This window comes from Etheostoma cragini, chromosome 3 (genome assembly GCF_013103735.1).
Source record: "Etheostoma cragini isolate CJK2018 chromosome 3, CSU_Ecrag_1.0, whole genome shotgun sequence".
Classification (NCBI taxonomy): domain Eukaryota; kingdom Metazoa; phylum Chordata; class Actinopteri; order Perciformes; family Percidae; genus Etheostoma; species Etheostoma cragini.
The window spans coordinates 3059020-3079844 of NC_048409.1; the positions used below are offsets into that span (position 1 = coordinate 3059020).

The following is a 20825-nucleotide window of genomic DNA, read 5'->3' on the forward strand; positions in this document are numbered from 1 at the left end:
GTGAAGATAATGTGCATAATTAACGAGATTTATAATTGTATATTGAATTGGTGACACATTATTTTACGAGTGTGTAATTTCCTAACAATGTCTTAGTTAATTTCCTGGAAATAACTGTATAAATTATAACTAGTTACAGGGCAAATAGAGACAAACAAGAATAGGTCAAAACCCAGCATATGGCTCATCTTTTGCAGCACATGGACCTTGCAAGAAAACACACAGATAATATATTATAAACAATATAGAAGGCATATTATAGATGTTAATAATTAAATGGTTCTGATAAACGATGAAATGTTCATCCCCTGCTTGCCCCCCTGGTCACCCGGACTTTTAATTCCCCCGATTCTTACATGATGAAATATAAAAACCTCCCATCCACTTTCTTTAGAAATAGCCTTGAGTCACTGTGGATTGTGAGTTATCTTCTAAATGATTTAGGCCTACTTATTCCACAGATTAATGTGTGTATGAAGAGCAAGCAACACACACGCGCCTGCAGTAGTGTGTCATATATCAGCATGTAGCCTACACTGCCTTGAGCTGTCGAGGGTCTGAAATAGCTTCTGCAGAGGGTTAATGGTGTAGCCCATACTTGTGTGTCATTACAGGTCAAAGACTTCCACCACAGTAAATCTGACTTTATAGTTTAGTTTCATGGTGAGTAATTAGGTACACAAAGGCCAAAGGTCCTGACTTTGAATTTTGATTGGAGACTTTAATGCAGCCTTGAAACGGCTGTTTAAATTATAGCTGCTTCATTAGTGGATGAGTGCCTGTCATGGCTGATTTGCATTCTGCATATCAAATCGCCCACCTCAAGGAGAAACCCGCATCACAGTGGTTTCAGAAGATGATCTGGGATCCATTCTCCATGCTTCCCTATTAACACTGAGACGGTTGTCTTTTGTGATTATAACTTAGTGCACACAACAATTAGCGGTGTGGTCTCTCTTGTGTGTTCTCTTTAATACGATATGCTGTTAACTCTCTGCAGTGGATGACTCCACCAGGTAAATGTTGCAATTCATCTTTGAGTAAGTCAAGAGAAAATAAAAGTCTGTCTAGCATGAAATGCTTTTTACTTTCTTTGTGTTAAGGGCATTTTGTGTTATTTGTACTTTCAAACATGCAGATGTTTCTTGTCGGATGTATAACTCGCCCGTTAATGTCTGTCGATAGCATTGTTCTCAATGTGTAAATATTTGAATATTAATTGTAGTTCTTCAACATGATACTGTACACATGAAACAGTGTTTTGGTGAGACAGGGAAGTGGAAGTCTTTATATATTTTTAGATTTAGCTGATTTGCGATGTCTTTTGACCACAGGTGTATTATGCAATAGACTATAATATGCACAATACACTGTACTCCCATACACTGAACTTTAAGTTTTTGTCCTACCTTGTCTTGGGTTAATATATTTTGTATTTTAGATTGTTTAGTTGTGACAGATTCCTCTTTGCAGATTTTTTGTCTCTGAAACTGATTTAATGCCAAGTAAGTTCAAAATACATAATTTCTCCAATCATGTCTGTTGATTACGATTCATCAGTGCTAATTCACTATGGTAATTTTGTCATTGAACTGCTGGCGTGGAAGATGTGTGTGCAGACACCCCACCTCTTAATAACGTGCACAGCAGGGAGTAAAGAAACAAGATTTTTGTCTTTTAAGGATTTGGGTTTTTACAACAGTTAGATGCCAATTACACACACAAAGAGACCAAACCTCTTGACTAAAAGCCTCCATTTAGAACTGGACAACTCAACAGTGTGGTTTTAAACAGAAGGTCCACACGTGTCTGAGCTTCATCATTTGCATTCTGAAATTACAGCTGCTTTACGTGCTGCTGACAGGTTCATGAAGGCCACATGTGAGCCTTTACTTCAAAACTAATGAATACAACTGCCTGCCTGCCTCATAGTTGAACCCACAGAAGGTTATATAATGGTAGCTGAAAAAGAAGCAGGTGAATTGATTTACAACCTGAACTTTTATATAATTTTTTTTAATTTACTGCTAGTTCTGAAATATTACTCTTCCCATCTTTCCCTGCATTAAGACCACTACTGAAAACTATTGCAATCATACCTTCGATGTCATGTGTGAAAAGCCTCCAACATTTTAATAACAGGTAGCATACACACCTACTATCTCACCCTTTTAATCAGCCCCGGCCTCAATATAGGAAAATATGAATAATATCTGCAAACGTGCTGCACTCCCACACCTCAGGAACGGGAAGAGAACAGTGTCAGTGTGTATCCCACCTTCGCAGCACGTGACTGATGAACAACTCTATTATAATCATCTTGATTCACACTAGGACACTTTGCGCACCCCCCCTTAACCAGATAATTAAACTCATTTAGTCACACTTGAAAACATGAGGGTAGCTGAACACCACAGATCTAAATAAGTTTGTTTAATTTCAGCATAAAGAACTTTGAGTGTGCAAGATCAGTGAGATTATATATTGTCTCAGTGTGGTTTAGTACAATTAAATCTTGTACAGCAGGGATTAAAAAAATAAGTACATTGCAGTGTAGGTTTACATAGCCAGATAGTGAAGAACAAGACTCATTGTTCAGTTTGAGGAGTTTAAAATGTATTTAGTTGTTTCTGTTAGTAAGTATTTCTTGTTGTTCCTTATTCCCACCAGGTATCCATTCGCCGTACACGTACTCTTTGCTTGTAGTGGTATTCTTTCAGGTGCTTTTTCAAAGCATTTGGAATGGGAAGCATGTTAATGCCATCATAGGTGGTGCAGCTGCTTATGACTGCCCGGCAGATGTGCTGCAGGGTGAAGGGCTGCGTGCGATGGATGGGGTTAGACAGCAGGGGCTCGAAGAACATGCAGGAGTTGGGGTCCTTGTAGTGCTCCAGCAATCCCGTAACAGTGGGAGCGTGGAAGACACTGGGGTCGTGCACGTCAAAACTAAAGTTGTGGTTCCACTGTTCAATGCGCGCGTGCAGCGAGCGGCCATAGCGGCGGAAGCTAACGGAGAAGAGGTAGTCTTCCTGGGCAGAGTCACGCAGGAGGAAGGTGCCTTCAGGCTTTCCCTCCAGCAGCGTCTCTGCCTCGTAGCGGTCCATCACCCCCCAGTAACACGGTAGGGTGGTGATCTGCAGCAGGTCTGGAACCAAACAGTGAATGTAATCAATCTGAGTGTGTATGCGGTAGCCATCGTGAGGTTTGGGATCCTCAGTCGGAGGAAGTATGGCTTTGGAGGGCACGTTGGTTGCTGTCACCTCTGGGTCAACCAGAGGATCGGGGATAGTGTCACAGGTCTGGACAGAGGCGGATGCAGACGATGAGGCGGATGCTGAGGCCACCACCTCATCCAGAGTGTCCAAACAGCTCTGTAGAAGGAGCTGGTGCTGCTGCTGTCTTTGGAGGAGAAGCTGCTGCTGCTGCTGCTGATGAACAGAGGCTCTATCAGCCACGGCTAACTCATTCATACCATGGGCCAGCTTAGGGCCATGCTTGTAGAGAGGGTTAATTTGGGCCGTGACCTCAAATGTGTGGATCTCTGCATTGGGTGGTGGCTCAACACCTTGTTCGATGCTGATGCGCCTGCGCTCTCGCAACCTGTCATCTACATCTTCCACCACAATAGCCGTTGCTGCAGTAGGGGCACTGCATACTACTGCAGAATCAAGCATGGGAGGCTGGGTGATAGGGGCCGTGTGTTGCTTAATGAGATACCACTTTTGAGCCAGCTCTGATCCTACAGGGAAAGGACAGTCATCCAACATCAACTCACTGAGATGGATCTTGCGCTTCGAGGAGGCACAGGCAATTGATGACAAAAGAGCTTGTGGAGAGGAAGATGGTGCTGATGCTGTCGCACTGTGCGTCTTTAAGGGGAAACACTGCCCCATTGCATCTTGGATTTTTTGCCGGAGAGTGCGACTGTTGCTTGACCCTCTGCCCTCACCTTCACCGGGTGCAGGTACCTCTGTAGCAGAGCTAACTGTTCCCAGTCCTGACCTGGCTGTTACCCGTTCTTGTCCTAGAAATGAGGCAGCGGCTTCTAAACCCTGCCATCGCCAACTCTCCTTCAGAGGTGAGGAGGAAGACTGGTCCATGGTCTCTAGGTCACTCAACAGCTCACCATACTCAAAGCCATCGCTGACAGGCCTCTCCGCCGCTGGTTCATGCGAAGCAATGCCTTTCTTCTTCCCCTTCCCACATTTCCGTCCACTGCCTGACCCTCGTCTCTCCTCTGACCGGCTCTGTCTCACCTTTGGACGGGCCCCCCTCTCTCGATCCTTCCCTCTGTTCCCCGACTCCTTTGGTAACGACATGATGGATTATGCGGTGAAAAAGCAAAAGTTGTTCAAGTCCAGAGAGTTGCCAAGGGACGACTTGTAATTTCAGTTAGCTTTTGGCAGGTTTCCCATCCACATCCCTTGTATGAGATATCATTATCAGTGTCCATGTATTGTAGCCATAAAGAGTTAAAAAAAAACTGCAAAACAAAATGAGAGTTCTGTTTAGAGCCTGCAATTACCTTTTGAGATACATTATCATATTACTAGTGATATGCCCTTCTAAAACTGATGCAATCTTACCCAATCAAGATCGCAATATGGACTAGTGCAATATCCAAATATTAGGGGGGAGGTTTGAAAGCTCAGATGGGCTGATCTGGAATCTTGCCACTTATGAAGTCATAAGGGGCAAGGTTAAATGCCCTTGGCTTTCAAAGTTGGTCGTGAACCCAGCCTCCACCTTTGACTAACCAAAATTTGATAATTCCCTCAAATATCGTGAATCATATTGCACTCGCAACATCAGTCATAAATAGTCATAATTTGACATTTTTCTCATATCAAGCTGACCTACCCAACAGAAAACATATCTTCATGAAGCTCATAATGTTCAGCTTGGGTTGAAATTGTTTTAGAGAGTGTTTATTTTAGAGCTCAACTGACGCTTGCTGACATTACCGTGGAATGTGAATTATTCTCTTGATTAATATGTTCATCTTCAGAATTTTTTGTTTTGTTAAACAACTAAATACCACGGTTTCAGAATCTCAACTTGACCTGCAAAATCTTAAAAATCCAAGAAGATTAAGAAAACCCTAAACCCCGATCATTTTTTGTCACTTTTGCTTTGAGAAATGACTAGATAGGCATGGGGAACTTTACATAAGATCAACTCTCAATGCAAATCAAACCAGCTATTAGGCTAACTGAAATAGCACCATGCCAGTCTCTAGGTATGGGTTAAGTTAAATTCCAAAGGCCGTGAGAACTTTGTCAGGATGCATCTTATCCTGATCCATGAAATAACTGGCCTTTAAAAATAAAAATGTGCCTGCTGCTCTATGGGAATTTAACATAGGGGACTGTTTAAACAGTCTAACTTACTTCTCTTGGAAACTATAAGATACGATGCTCTTCGTTCTGATTTCCTACAATCCAAAGCATCTTCTAACGTTAATTAAGTAACTTTAACGCCACAATTTAAATATAACTGTCCGTAAACCGGTGACAAACTCGTAACGTTAGTTGGGTTAGCCAGTAACGTTAGCTAGCTAGCTAAGCAGTTAACGTTAGTTAAGAGGTTTTGACTGTGATTTAAATAAAATAAATGATGAAACTACAGCGCCAATTAGCTGAAGTTTTCTCCACTTTAACCCAACATCCTCGTTTTGCCTTGACGAAGATCACGTCCTCTCAAAACGCATCAACTACGTTAGCTAGCTAGCGTTAGCTATTATCACCGAGGGAAAGTGGATGGTCGAACTTTTTCCACTAACGTAACGGCTTGAGCTAACGTTAACGAGCGTCAGATAGTTGCGAGATATAAAACTCTTTCGGAAAATTGACGACTCAAATCATCCCTGTAAAGTTTAGGCATATCGACCACACAAATCATCCCTTTATGGTGAAACATAAGGCGTTATCACGCTAGCTACCAAGCTAAAATCGTCAGCAAGCAGCTGTTAATGCTCGGTAGGCTAAGTTAGCGGGGCAGCTAACGTTAGCTATCTATCTGCTAACTTGAGTAGCTAGTCTTTGCTGCAGGAGGACATGTTAAATTGTATTTATGGAAACTTATATCCAGCTTTCTCAACAATAACACAACATGTGTACATACCCAAGCAGTTGTTATGTAGTTTCCCGATGAAAAACCTCCCGTTTCTTCTTGACAAACTAGATAACGAGGTTAACAAAAAGCAAAAAGGCGGCTAGTTCATATTAGCTTGATAAATGAACTGCTAAAACCCGTGCAACCCGGAAGAAAAATGTAATTGAAGTAACGTCGGACTGTGAGCCATAACAGCTGCCGACTTTTTCCAGCTGCTAAAAGGCGTGTCCAACATGTAACAAAGTTAATAGACACAAACACAAATCACAAGTGCAGTTGCAAAAGAACCGAACCTCTTTATTTGGACTGTCAATGATCCGACGAATTCTGCACTTCAGACCATTCACACATTATGAGTGACAGTAAAAAAGTAGAGTAAGCATGGGATGCAAAAGGTTCATAAAATATTAGAAAATGTCCAGGGAGTTATCAGAATTAAATATAAATTGTACAAGACAAATATATGTAAAACAGCCTACAGCTGGCTGCATTAATTTAATAATTTAGCCTGGCAGGGACATTAACATGATCTTGGGACCACTTGGTAGACATCTTCATAAGACACAGGCTCTGTACCTCCTAGTGGATGCTTGGTATGTGAACATACACCAGGCTTAACATGTGAAGTGCATTTCCCAACTCGTTTCATGCATCACTGGAATGTAAACATGGAGTAAACATATTCCTTGGCCTGTTATAGTGTTCTGTTTACTCATAATCACATAATTTGTGGCTCAGATAAGCATTGTCATCCCCTGCTGCATCTTCATTATGCACAGACACTTGTAGAAATCGGATGCACTGTACCTCTGTGTCCATTCACATTAATATGTAGTCTGTTTAAAGCTACAGAGGCTATGAAAAGGATCATCTGAGCCATTTGTAACATAACACATTGATATACAGTATAGTGAATGGTTAAAAAATAAGATAGCCAAGTCTTAAAGTTATCAGCATTGTTAACTCACATAAATCCTTTGTGGGTATGAGTGTTATGCTTTTAGTAAGTCCGATCTATCCAAGAGCCTGCTCTGAAGAAATCCATGACTAGAATACTACTGAAGACCATTAAATCAACATATTGAAGATGCTGGAGCTGTGCATTTCAGGCACCACATGAACAGTTTATCAGGACATGACAGCTAACGGTTCAAACACATAGCCAGGAAAGCTGTTCTCTCATCACCGCATAACTAGAAAAACAGGCATTACACGTCTCATACAGAGACTCACACAGAGTCCATGGATTAGGGAGTAGAAAGCTTTTGTTTTTAGGCTCTACCAAGCCAGCTCATGTGCGAGAAGGCTTCAGTTCTTTAATGCGTTACATAGTGAGACAATGGAGTATTTGTGACATCGCATAAGATGAATTGGGCGTTATTCAAGAGAGATGTAAACAGTGACATTTAGGCGGTATAAACATACATGATGAGTCGCACGATTTCTGCTCTCTAGTCGTTGGTGACTCTGGGCACCATCAACCACCATGTCCTCTATCTACAACAGTGCTGTATTAGTGTGGCAAAACATGCGATTATAGAAAATAAGCATAAGTTATCAATATCGAGGGAGAGTAAAAAATACAATTGGAAAAGATATCTGTAAATAACCATCTTTACTAAACAGACCTCCTATGGCTCTGCTGAAAGAAAACGTGAATGGTTATCCCTGCCTTATGATGCAACCAAAAGTGATCCAAAGGTTAAGACCATATTACACATACATGCACCTCCGCTCTGCCACATTCAAAGACAGAGGCTGTATAAAACAGGTTTTTGATTCAACACTGATACCACATGATGATGTTAGGGTTCTGAGACTGAAACACATTGAAACACTAACAGAAAATATGGACATTGTCAAGCACCTTGAAAAGTATGATTCATCAAATCATCACGTTGGCCGTTTGAGGATGAGGGCACCGCGAGGGTGAGGCTGCGCTCTCAAGCATTTATTACAAGATCAAGCTTCATTTTCCAAAGCCAATCATAAGGAGGCCAGAGGGCTGAGATGGGTTTCATTTAGTTTTCTCACCCAGCATTAAAGTGTAAATTGAAAACACTCTACTCTCCTCGCTTTTATCAATTCAATATCAAATCAGCTTGCACACAGTACAAACCTCACCAGCCCTTGTTCACCCCTCTGGGGATTCCTTGGCACAAAATGAGATTCATCATCATTTATGTAGCTAGTAGGACATAAAATAACAGGGACAAATTGCAGCTGGCATAAATTATTCAGTCTGCTGTTCTTAAAAAAAAAAAAAAAGATTTCACTACAAATATCCATCTGAAATTAACAATCGCACAACCCTTCTCTTTGGCTTTGTAGACGTTTACAGGAGGACAGTCACTTCTGCTTTGATGTGTTAAGGGAAAGCGACCAAGACACAGAGAATGCCTGTGGTTTGTTACAAGCTTTTCCTCAATCCTTTTGGTCCTCCTTTTGCCACAAAAACTTGTACTCTAATGTGGATTTAAAAAAAACAAACCAAAGAAAGCTTTCAAATGTTCAACCAACACAGGCCCTCACTAGCACTGCTTATAGAACAATTGGGTTGGCTAGGAAGTGTATTGGTGTTACTTTATTAATACCTGTCTACAAGTGGAACCTCTGTGAGGGCATCCTAGGGCCAATTACAGTTTAGTGGCTAATATCAGAGATCATTTATTAAAAGTGCCTCACTTTTGGGTGGACATTTTCTGAATCTACACATTATGTGTTGCAGGGGCTGTGGCTGTCTGTGTGTTCTGGAAAGAAGCCTTGCTCCAAGGCAGGAGGAAAAGAAGAGTAACTTGTAGGGCCCGAGCCCTTTAAGACAGCACCAATCCACCGTTTTTCTCTCAGACCACGGCAAACTGAGCCTCTGCACATCATGTCACAGTCCTGCAGGTGACATGGAGCAGTTTGCCTTGTCTTTTTCTCTGTCCTGCAATATAATAATCATCTGTATTCCATTTTTAATAAACTTAGTTGTATATAATAAAGTACAAAAATATTAGAGAACATATACACAGTTTTTTTGTCATTTTGTAGTGACTGCTTTGCCTGGTTTTCTTAAGCATACGTATATCTTTGTGCTGGGTGAAGAGGAGTTAAACAGGCCTCAAATGAAGTGTATTTTTCCTTTCTTCTTTTCATATTGTTGATGTCCGGTCTGTTCCATCTGAGGAGATTGGAAACAAATATGTTCCATTTATGTTTCATCTTTAAAGGGTTCAATGTTAAATAATTCTTCTCCCTTTTCTCCAAAGGGCATATTGTATCTTTACTAGATAGGTTTCTGGATAAATAGGAGCTTTTTCCCCATGTTGGGAAAATATACTTCACTGATAAAGTACGTACAATAACCTAACAGTTACTTGGGGATGTTGTCTCCAAAATGTGTATTTTGCCATGACTGTTTATGTAAACAAAAGGATGTTTGATGGAATTTCTTCAGTAATAAGGAAATAGTAAATGGTGTTAATACTGAAACATTGAAATTATAACATCTTATTTAGTTTCAACAGCAGACTATGGACAATTTGATCTTAGACATCAAGAAAGTAAGCCAAACTAGGCTAAACACATTGTTAAACATACTTTCAGACTTTAAACACAGACATAAATATATATATCAGTAACCTTATCTGTACCTGATAAAGGAAGGAAAATAATTTAAATGCAACGGGGAAACCTTTCGAAGTCAGGCCCAGAATACTCGGGGGTTGGGACACAGGAAAATAATACAGAGCTACTGTCCTTTAAACTTCTTTGCCAAAATATGCAAATTTTGTCATTCAAGTACACCATATGATGCACAGAGGTAAGAGGGCCCCCGGCTGTGACTCGACTAATGACATAGTATAATTTTGATGTTATAAAAAATTAATACACAAATATAGCTAATTAACTATGAATTCCCAAAGTCAACAGACTTTTCATCTCTGTTTGCATAGGAGAAGTTGTGTGTGAAGCAATGGTAAGAATTGCTTGCTATGTATTGCATTAATAGGCACAGTTCATTAAATCCTTTCTCACATGGCCTAGTTATAACACATAATACGGTGTTGTTGCCTAGTTAGTAGTTTAGTGTAAGGTTTGCCAACCAGTGGCCTATTTAGTACCGGCTGCTGAGGATACTTACCCCCTAAGGCATGCTCTGTCATACTGAGGCACAGTGACTCCAGCGTGGGGTTGATCTCCAGGTCAGCGCCTGGAACTTGGCATTCTGAGAAAAATGAATAAAAACAGTCTGTCCATAAGAAGATTGAGGATTTATACGACTGTCAAGTTTGCCATGAAGTCAATTTCTTTCTAAGTACAAATTTAAATAAGCAGGTGTGTATTTTCTCTAAAAAAGAATATCCAAAAAGGAATAATTTGCATATTTTACTTGGAAATGAACAGGACATTGCTTGTACTTCGGTTGTACATAGCTTGGACAGTTGGTTACCAGTATAACCAAATCATTGCAACCAATTAACTGGGAGTGAAAACATTGGTGGACGTTACTTTATTATCCCAAACATCTGTTGTTAATGTCTGTTATATTTCGGTAACTTACCGAGTCAACTTTGACCTATTAAACTGACAATTGCTGTGCTACAATACAGTTGATCTATCCATATAACGGACCTTTAGGCTATGTCTACCTTCGTTTTAAATTAAATAACATCGTTGATGATGGAATAGGTAGGAAAGCATTTCATTACTTGTTAAACACTATTAAACTCTTTAGGATAATGGAATCTGTTTTTATGGTGTTTTATCTGTTTTTTGGACTGTTCTTATACAGTATAGCGCTTTTCTAGTATCAACAACTACTCAAAGCCCTTTTTCATAATACAGGAACCATTCACCATTCACACACTGTGGCCGAGGCTGCCAAGTAGCCACCTGCTCATCAGATGACCACACACAGACACATTTATGGCGCAGCATCAGGGGCAACTCAGGGTTCAATGTCTGGCCAAGGACACTTTGACATGGACTGGGGCCAGGGATTGAACCACCAACCTTTCAATTGGCATGCGACCGCTCTACATCTGAGCCACAGTTGCCAAAAGGACTATGTACCGGCATTGTCATAGTCATAGTCAAAACTACAATTTTTTTTTTTTATATTTTTATAAGTGTGTGGGCCTCACAGGGGCAAAAGTAATTATTAAAATCATTGAAATTAAAAATGTTGGCATTAAAATGACATTGCTTTTGGTAACTATTCACATCGAATGGTGCTGTACTTCTACTCTACTAATCACACATTTCCTTAAAATAAACTAAGTGCCAGATACACTTGGTGTGCATGGGAAAGGACTTGGCTTTGTGTAAACCTACAACTGAAACAAGCCATTAACCAATGAAGAACATGATAATCAGGTACAAGCTAGGGCTGTATAATAATGAGTGAGGGAAATTTACTCTGTCTGTCTTGACCCTTAATACTGTCTTAATACTCAGCTGCAAGACGAGTGAGTGATGTTTAAATTAAATCATTTGGTCTACCCAGCAGAGCACACTGTTAAACTCTGTTGTAATACTTGTGTTGTCTTTTTTTAATTGAGGATTGCATCTTTCAATAAAATACAGAAGAAGAAAAAGTTACTCAAGTATGCTCTCTATGCAACTACAGTATATTTAAATCCGTGGTGTACAGATCAAAGCTGTAAGTATACTTGGAAATTGTGACATTCTGTAATCCATATCTCTATAAGGATGTCTAATAAGTTCCTTTGTAATGAAGGTCTATGATGGATTTCTTCAAATCCATCTCATTATGAAATACTTCTTTAAAATCTAATTTAACATCCCGTGTGTGTGTCTGCCATAAGGTATAAATTAAAAGCTTAAGTTATTGGTAACGTAAGCAGGCGGTCAATGGAGGCCAGACTGACATTTGTAGTTAGGTTTTGGTTTTCAGTGTATCCAAATGTAATCTAGACAGAAATAGACTGTGTGTAAATGTATGATAAGGACGAATATAAGAGGCTTGACCTCATACAATACCTTGCTGCTGGAACATGAGCATGGTTTGTGGGGAAGTGTGGACAGGGAGTGAGTGGGTCCGCTGCACCGAGCTGCGGCTCTGACTTGGCATGCTGTTACTGCCGCCAGGGTTGGCAAACCACAGGTTCTTTAGAGGAAAACACAAATCCTCATTACACATACGCCCGTCATCCTGGGTGCACCAACAGCTACGTCATTAACCGAAACTCTTCAAGCTAAGATAATGAATGAATTCATTTCAAAATGTGATCCCCTTGTACTGTCTTGTTTGTACTGATTAAACTGCCATTGTCTCCTTTCTTATTCACTTGTTTTCCTTTCAGAACAAATGTTTACAAAAGGCCTATTATGGCTTGTTGAGCATACTATCTTGCAGGTTAATACCTTCGAGCATAGTGAATGGACATATTGAAGAAAAACTCAGAACCACTCTCAAGCCCAAAAATATAAAGGGAGGTCACTACATGAAGCTGTGGTTAGCTTTTGTTCAAAAACATTTTTTTTTTTTTACATAACATGACTTTAAAAATATGATCTGTTTTGTTCACAATTGAGGCAAGCTACATGTCAAAAACAGGTGTTAAAAAGCTCATCAATTGGCAGGAATACTGACCTGTCTACCCTGGCCTGCAAGCGCAGGACTAGTAAGTGTGTGGCGTGAAGACGCTCCCCCGATCCCGCCGGGACTCAGAAGGCCAATGCGCCCGGCTGGGAGACCACGAGTAGTCATCTGGAACTGCCTTTGTCCCCGCCGCCCTACAACTCCACTCACAGAGCCTGCTGTGGGGAGGGAGTTGGACCCATAGGTCCAGCTGGAGTAAAAGAGACAGACAGAAATAAGTGAAAGTTAAGAGAACTTCATGTTTAACTCTTGACTCTCATACTTCATATGATATCGTAGTTGTTATTTGAATGCGGAAGAGAAAATGAAAGAGAATCAAAGTAAAAGTAAGAAAATTGGGACGAGTTCAGGGAGATCAGAACATTCAGCTGGTCTGACATCTCCCCTGCTGAAGAAGGAGGTTAAGAGGGCCAGCCGAGTCTTACCCTTTCTGTCTGTACACAGGCATGTCCAGCATAGCTTTCCGAGGGAACAGGCGTAGCAGTTTGAGGACCTGCTGCTTCCAGGAGACCAGCCTTTTCTTGTGAGTTTCTGTAAAAGCCTAACACAGAGAAAGAGACAGCAGACAAATTAAAGGCATCACAATTTCAAAGAGCATTGACAGGGTTTTGGCGGATGCTTTCTGGAATTCGTGATTTTTAAATGAAAAGGCAAGCTTTATTCCTAAATTAAGGGCAAACAATTATTATTATTTTATATTTTTAAGGTATAATTGAGTGTGCTGTGAGCATTTACAACCATGCACAAACCAATGCATGAATAAAAATGGGTTAAATATATTTAGTAAATTACAAAAAATAATCTCACCTCATGTGTCAGACACTTCTCAATGAGCTGTAGGTAACAGCTGATATTCTCCTCATCTGGCCTTGACACCAGCAGCTGGGTGCACACTGAAACAAAAACAAAAAAGCCAGGGCATATGTGTGTGTGTGTATATATTATATGTTCATTAAGTTAATCTGGATCTGAGAGATATCTGTAAATATGAGGGTAGGGGGATAGGGATAACTGATGAGTATATGTGTTTTATGTTGAATGTCGGCATGGACTTACGTTGCCTTAATAGCTTCATTACAGCATATTGTTGAGCTCTTGAATGTGTTGATAACATTTTAAGAGCAGTTCCTTTAAGGACAAATAACATAACTACCTCTGTAGTCTAGCATCTATGTATAATCAATTTTAAACTGGTGGGAACATCTTACTCTTACCTTTACCCATGACACGGGTGAATTGTCCAGCAATGTCGCCGTCTGAGATGGGTGTGGCTGAGGAGTCTCCATCACAGGGAGGTGGGTTATGGGACTGGAAGCCCTCTGAGGCCGGGTCCTTGTCTGTTCCTGTTTTTGTAACTTCTGAAGGGGGGGTGGCTGTGTCCGAGGCGGCGGCCGTGTCAAGAGCAGTCTGTGCTGCACTGGCTGGACTGTAGGCCTTGATGGGGGTGATGATGATCTGTTGCAATTCTTGAAGGGCATTACGCAGGTTTCCCCCTTCCAAAATATCCTGCCATGAGATGACAACATCATTGATCATGCTGAATAAGCTATTCAGCTGTACGCTTTGTACAGATTCCTAGTGTACTAGTCCTTATCTGTGTCGGTTTGTGTGTATAATGGGAATTTCTTGATGAAGTACATACTTAAGTGCATTTTAGAACAGTACAAGTGGAAATTAATCAAGACAAAACCCTCGGTTCTTCTTTTTTAGCATGAGAATAATAACATCATCCTCCCATTTGAATTACCTTTTCTAAAGACTTGAGCACACTCTGCCTCTCTCGCAGTTTCTGGATGCTCAAGGCGATCTTATGCCGTGCTCCTTTAGTGACGTTCTAAAAAAGAGAGAAAGAAAGTTACAAGATACCGTGAGAAGCAAGCGAGTCATTTCTTGTAGGAACACAATTCATACAGTTACTAAAAAACAAACCTTATCACCATTTGTTTCATTAAAGCTAAGGGGCAGAGGCACAATGTCACCTTTTGTATGTGTGACTGGCTCAATGTAACTGTGGGATGCGTAGCTTAATTTCATGCCTCATTGACAATTCTTCAGGTTTGATGACAGCAATGTGCACAATATATAAGGAGGGTGGAGTAATCAAAGCCCAGCCCCAGTGTATGTAAAAGGGAGGCTTAAAAACCTGTGACTCCAAGTGTTGCTCTGTGAGAATCATCATCTCCTCATAGGTCATCTGGGAGAAAAGTGTTGCATATTTATGAAGGCGGAGACTCTTTAACCATGCGGGAACATCTAGAACACATACACAAGGGGACAAAAAAATAATGCAACATTTTAGTTTATATCACCTTAGCTGTTGGCTGTGTGCGGCTTTTACCAGAGAAAAATACTGTGAGAGCCCTTGGCTCACTTAGGTAATGAACTCTGACCTTTCATGCCACTACCATCCTCCTGGAAGGTGTTGCGAGCAGAGCCCTGTTCTTCCGTCTGCTCACTGCCTGAGGAGGCGACGCTACTCTGGGGTGAAAGGGGTGCGTGGTCTGTTAGAATGAAGTTCTGCCGGCCCCCTATGTCATCCTGGCTAACCCATTCAGAGCCACAAGCCTGGGGACAGGAAGGAATAACGGACATGGACTTCTTCAGAGGGCTGGGCTGCATCTGCCCACACAGACCTGACATGGGAAACAATTAATATTTGAGAAACAGCAGTAGTTCTTAGGAATTCCTTTAAAAGAATTTAAAGAAATGTTAACACACTACAACCGTGTTTGCACAATATATGAGAGGTCTACAATGGTCTTATATGCCCCTACTAGACTATTTTGTTATGTTTTCACCCAGTTTGAAAAATGAGGAGAATGACAAACCTGTGTTGTTGCTGTTGATGGGAGAGGACATCCCACCTGGGAAAGACATGTGTCCGTTCTGGCCTGCAGGAGACGTGCTCGATGAGGGGGACTGGTCGTGCCAGGCGTGGCCAGGGTCCAGAGCTTCAGCAGAGCTGGGCCATTCATCTGAGCCCTGGCGCGGGTGGTATGGGCTAGATGGGGCCCGTGGCGTGTAGCCACTGGATAGGTGCTCCTCCAGGTGGTTTAGCCACATGGCCAGAGAGGTGCGGTCATCCAGTGTGGTGGCAGGGTGGATGAGCGCGTAGGACAGCAGCTGCCTGCTTTCTTCAACAAACAGGCTACTCTCAATAGTGTGACTCAAGACCTTCTGCAGCAGCTTCATGTACTCACATTTGGCCTCGCTGTTGCGTGGCTGCAGCAGAGGCAGATGGGACAGCAGCAAGGACACAACTTTCTCCTTTGGCTCCTGATGCCACTGGCTGACAATTGCTAATGACAAAAGGCCAAACAGAGATTCAAGGGCAATTCATCTTTTAATACTGTTTAAATATAGGCCTTCAATTTAAGGATAAACTAATAGAACTAATAGTGCTACATAATCAAAGATAATGGATAACATATGGAGAGAAAAAAACTCACATAAACACAAAACAGACAAAACACTCTCAGCTACCTGCATTGTTGGCCTCAGCTTCAAGGATGTGGATCTCTGTGCAGTCTGCCAGCCAGTGTTCAAGGCAGATGTGTAAGAAGCGAGCCTGGGTGCGGGACACCCTCTTCAGGAGGGACAACAGTGCCACCGTCTGTTCACACTCATTCCAGCCCTTGAACCAATCTGTGAGGATACCTACCTGGTCTCGGAACATCATGGCGTGTCTCCTTGGTAAGGAGAACGGGAATATGTGGATCGGGGCACTGGAAAGACTGCTCTCTCAGACACAGACAGGATCAGTCCCACCCCGCACAGCGGGGTCGTATTTGTAACCACAGTCCTGGGATCCCCTCAGGCTGGACCGAGGGGCCCTCACATGGTTCAAGTGCAGAAGGAACTGCAGACAGGGATGCTGTACGGATTTTTCTTATAAAGTGAGACTTAAAGTGTGTATCAATTGTAGTTGGTAATGACAAAAACAGGAAAAGCTTTGTTTTTCACTCCAGCATGTTCAGGATCACATCATCCGTGCCCTTAAAAAAAAAAACAGACAGACAAAAAGAAAAATCTTAGATGATAATTACACCAATCTCTACTTTGATTTTGAAACAATAACCAATCCAATTTTTAAATCCATTCCATATCCGTTTGTATTTTCTATTTATACTGCATTCGCCATGACACTACCACCCTTTGCCCACTACAAATACACAGGCGAACATGTGAGCTTTGACAGACTGATTCATCCCACATATTTACTACTGGAATATGTTCTCCGTGTGATCTTGGAAAGTCTTGTTTGGGCACAAACAATCCTTCTGCCGCAAACTCAGATGGATTGTCAACTTTGTTAAGTGACAAACGGAATTTACAGTAAAGGTAGGTAGGATCATTTATAAATAAGAGATGATGGGGCACACAGCCAATGTAGGACAGGCAAATGGCTTCAACCTTTTATGATATGGAAAGAATGGCAGTGATATGGAATATTAAATTGGAGTTTATTCTAACAATGTTTCTAAACAGAATGTCCCCTAAATGTATAATTCAAAACCAAATGATATATGATAAATATCCAAAACAAATCTCACGTAAAACTGTGACTGTGAGGGTGTTATTTAAAGTGAGCTTTTACTAATTGAGTTAGTCAATATCGTAAGGATAAAGGGGCAAGTTAACCAAAAGGGTGTGCCAAACACCCTATGCAAAATATAAGAGTCCCGAACATTAACGCTAAGTGTAATTCTTAACGCAAAATGGGCTGCTATAAGGGCTGTGGTCAGTGCCCTATATTAACAATAGCTGATTCAACTCAAGGGTTATCCGCTACTAAAGAAAAGTACAACACAAACTCACTAACCAGCATGCTAACGTTAAACTGCCAACCCTGCTAACGGCAACACTTGTAACATTAGTTAGAATTTAGAATTTTAATTAAAGAATAAAACCTCACTGTCTGACTATAAGCAAGCTCTGGTCCACAAACTGTTGTTTTAAGTATCCCTGCGAGGTTTATTAAGTTAAAAAAAGGCTAAATCACACCAAGCAGCCTAGCATTAGATAGCGGTTAGCCAGAGTTAGCTTAGTCCAGTGATGTAGCTAACACTCGAAGCAGATTACTCAACACCTATAGCTAGCTAGATAGCTAGCTAGACCTTTCATAGCATAAGCATCACAGAAAGATGGTTCAATGCATAGCTTCATTATGCCAAAAATCAAGTGACCACCCCAAACGAGGCCTCGTAAAGTCCCCCACTCATATCAGAGATACGGGATGTTCTTGTCAATCTCGCTCAGTATTTGGATATCAATTCTTTTTTTAAGTGATCGTTTTTTGAAAAACCACCTTTACTGAACAAAAATATCAACGATGAAAAGAGTAAACATTAACTAACTAACGTTAACTGTTTAATCACCGTCTCGGATTTAATCCATCTATACAAATGCAATACAAAGGGCTTGACCAGCAGGTGTCGCCATTTTGACTGTATCAAACGCTTCGAAACATTGAACGATTTTCAACACACAATTGCTTCATAGTGATGCAGTACTTCAGAAAGCTTCTTTTCACCCACCACTAGCTTGTAAGACCTAGTCAGTCATAAGGGATTCAACATTTGTAATTTTTTTTTCGTTAATGCTGTTGCTGCCCCTTTTCTGCGCTTCGTACTACAATCTTAGCGGTGCAAACAGGGACGTTAAAACGCAGTTTTAATAGACAGGCGGCTGTAGCCAGTTAACGTAGCGTTAGGTAAATGTAACTGATATCTCGATATAACAATAAAAATACGTACAAGGTTTGTTGTTTACCTTTGTCAGTTGTCACTGGTTAGCGAGCTAGGCTAAAGTGCTAATGCATAGCTAGCTCGACGGTAGGGTAGTGCTAGCGCTAGCTTCTTAGCTAGCAAGTTTTGCTAATAGATGCAATAACGTTATCTTGGCTGAAAGAGGCGTAGATTTCGATCCCATAAGAGGTATTCCTTAAGGAGATTCCTTTACAGCTGCAAGCTCCCGTGGTTTTAAGCAGGCCATGTTAAAGAATTTATGTACAAAATGTTTATTGCAATGCATAAAATAAAGAGTGTACGCCTGGAGAAATCTACTTCGATTTTGAGTTGACGCAAGACGTGAGTAAAACGTCACACGTATGGACGGTACGTAATGGTTTGTTCCGCCCACTGTCTGGTAAATAAAAGGGGCTCCCACCCTGAAATGTAAACACCATTAATCCCTGAGCTATATTCCATGTTCATAAACTAACTGAACAGAGGAATACTTTATTGTACTGTAAAAGTAGGCATTATGGGCATGGTCATATGGGAAGAAAAAAAACATGACAACCAGAAGACATTCGTCTTATTTATATGCATAGTACACATTTATAGATATATTGATACAGTGGCTTGAGAAAGTTTATACACCCATGCTAAAGGTGAATAAAAAAAGATCTTTTGGAAATTCATCTTAATGCCTTAATTTAAAATAAAATTAGAAAAATCCAGCCTTTTAAGGACACCCATTTTTTAGTGAATGAATAATGTGTTGTAAATGAATAAATCTTCTTCTTTAATTTTATTTATTTATATTTTATATTATTTATAATATAAAATATTATATAATATATTTATATTATTTAATTTTATTCTTTAATTTTATTTTAATTCCAAAGGCTAAGGGAACTTTATCAGGATGCATAGTATCCTATCCTATCCTATCCATTAAATAACTGTGCCTTTTAAAATAAAAAAAATATGCCTACCTCTATGGGAATTTAACATAGGGGGGTGTATACTTATTCCCCTAGTATTTTAAAGAAGAACATTTCTTTATTTACAATACATTATTCATTCACAAAGAAAATTGTTGTCCTTAAAAGGTTGGATTTTCCTTAATTTTTGAATTAAGGAATTAAGATCAATTTGCAAAAGATGTGTTTTTATTCCTCTTTTAAATCAACTTTAACATGGGTGTGTTAACTTTCTCAAGCCACAGTATATGTGGTTTGTATATGTGCTTTGTCTGGCTCCAAGGCGTAAACCTAAATATATTTAATAAAAAATAAAAAACAGCAAATCGTTAGTTTTAAGAAGCTAGAAAATGTAATGTCTGGCCAAGGAGATTGAATCACCAACTCTTAATTAATTTAACCGCCAAGCACTTGAGCTACAGCCACACCTCTTGATACACGCTTAATGGATTAACATTTGTGCCAGATCATCTTCTGCTGATCCAGTCATTTTTTGGAATAATCTGTTTCAGCACTGTAGTAAACAATTGAGTGCTTATCGGGTAGGGGAATGTACGAGAGAGTAATTTCAGACGTGACCATAGTTTCAAATTGTACATAGAAAAGACCTTAAATGGATTTAGGATTAAGATCATGACTCCATATTGTGGACCAAATAACACACACACACACACACACACACACACACACACACACACACACACACACACACACACACACACACACACACACACACACACACACACACACACACACAAACACAGGTAAAAGACAAAGGACCTTCTGTGACAACACTGATTGGGGGTGGAGCTGCAACATGCCTGAAGTTTCCACCAGTAGAGAGCAGTAATACTTATGTAATACTGTGACAGTACTCTTCTTTTGTAATGTAGACATTCTACGTTCGTTGTTTGAGTAGATTACATTTTACTGCACACACTCCCATACTTTTACTTACATTTAAATTGTACATTTATTTTACTGTGGGGAAATAAAGGAATCCAAAGCACTCTTCTTTAAAAGGATTTAAAAAGCCATTATTTTACTGGCTATTGTTTAATAGAAAATTGAAAAGACATAGGAAGAGGCAACCCCCCCATAGCGGCACCACATTCCATTGTGTTATTGCTAGTTTACTGTCCTGTTTTCAAATTTGACCCCTTTAAAAAAATTCTATATCTGAAATATGGGTTTCTTTTTAACCAAATTAACACAATTACAATTACTTTTATTCCAGACTAAACTCTTATGTTCATTCCTCTGAACTATTAGTTAAAATAAATGTTTTTTTTACTCAAATATTAGGTACAATTCTATATAAATGAGGGTTATTGACCATGAATTCCAAAAAGTAGTGTAAAAAGTAGTGGTAATAAGGTGGTGTTAGTG

At 40.3% G+C, this 20825-nt stretch overlaps 2 protein-coding genes across 3 annotated transcripts; both read right to left on the bottom strand.

Annotated features, from left to right (window-relative positions):
- Nucleotides 1–2401: 2401 nt before the first annotated feature.
- On the bottom strand, nucleotides 2402–6379 carry socs9 (suppressor of cytokine signaling 9). 2 transcript variants are annotated; one of them, XM_034866629.1, is made up of 2 exons: nucleotides 6124–6379; nucleotides 2402–4482 (listed from the first exon to the last, which is right to left on the bottom strand). In XM_034866629.1, exon 2 carries the CDS (start codon nucleotides 4317–4319, stop codon nucleotides 2658–2660), a length of 1662 nt encoding a protein of 553 aa, XP_034722520.1. In that variant the 5' UTR covers nucleotides 4320–4482; nucleotides 6124–6379; the 3' UTR covers nucleotides 2402–2657. The 2 variants fall into 2 exon arrangements, with proteins under 2 accessions (XP_034722520.1, XP_034722523.1); XM_034866632.1 differs by lacking the exon at nucleotides 6124–6379 and adding an exon at nucleotides 5391–5965.
- An 11-nt stretch (nucleotides 6380–6390) lies between these two features.
- On the bottom strand, nucleotides 6391–18825 carry LOC117941651 (protein Smaug homolog 2). The gene is made up of 13 exons (XM_034866626.1): nucleotides 18500–18825; nucleotides 16211–16722; nucleotides 15556–16026; nucleotides 15118–15360; nucleotides 14871–14980; nucleotides 14475–14561; nucleotides 13942–14233; nucleotides 13535–13620; nucleotides 13153–13268; nucleotides 12719–12917; nucleotides 12106–12232; nucleotides 10244–10327; nucleotides 6391–9280 (listed from the first exon to the last, which is right to left on the bottom strand). The coding sequence occupies exons 2-13, from the start codon at nucleotides 16404–16406 to the stop codon at nucleotides 9252–9254; spliced, it is 2040 nt and encodes a 679-aa protein (XP_034722517.1). The 5' UTR covers nucleotides 16407–16722; nucleotides 18500–18825; the 3' UTR covers nucleotides 6391–9251.
- Between the last annotated feature and the right edge of the window lie 2000 nt (nucleotides 18826–20825).

What these genes read in the sequence shown, in the direction of transcription:
- socs9 (XM_034866629.1), bottom strand. Translation starts at nt 4,319, where the DNA reads ATGTCGTTACCAAAGGAGTCGGGGAACAGAGGGAAGGATCGAGAGAGG.
- LOC117941651 (XM_034866626.1), bottom strand. Translation starts at nt 16,406, where the DNA reads ATGATGTTCCGAGACCAGGTAGGTATCCTCACAGATTGGTTCAAGGGC. An exon ending in CACCCGTGTCATGGGTAAAG is followed by an intron (nt 13,621 to 13,941) that starts GTAAGAGTAAGA and finishes TTTTTGTTTCAG; the next exon opens with TGTGCACCCAGCTGCTGGTG. An exon ending in CCTGTGTACAGACAGAAAGG is followed by an intron (nt 12,918 to 13,152) that starts GTAAGACTCGGC and finishes CTTTTACTCCAG; the next exon opens with CTGGACCTATGGGTCCAACT.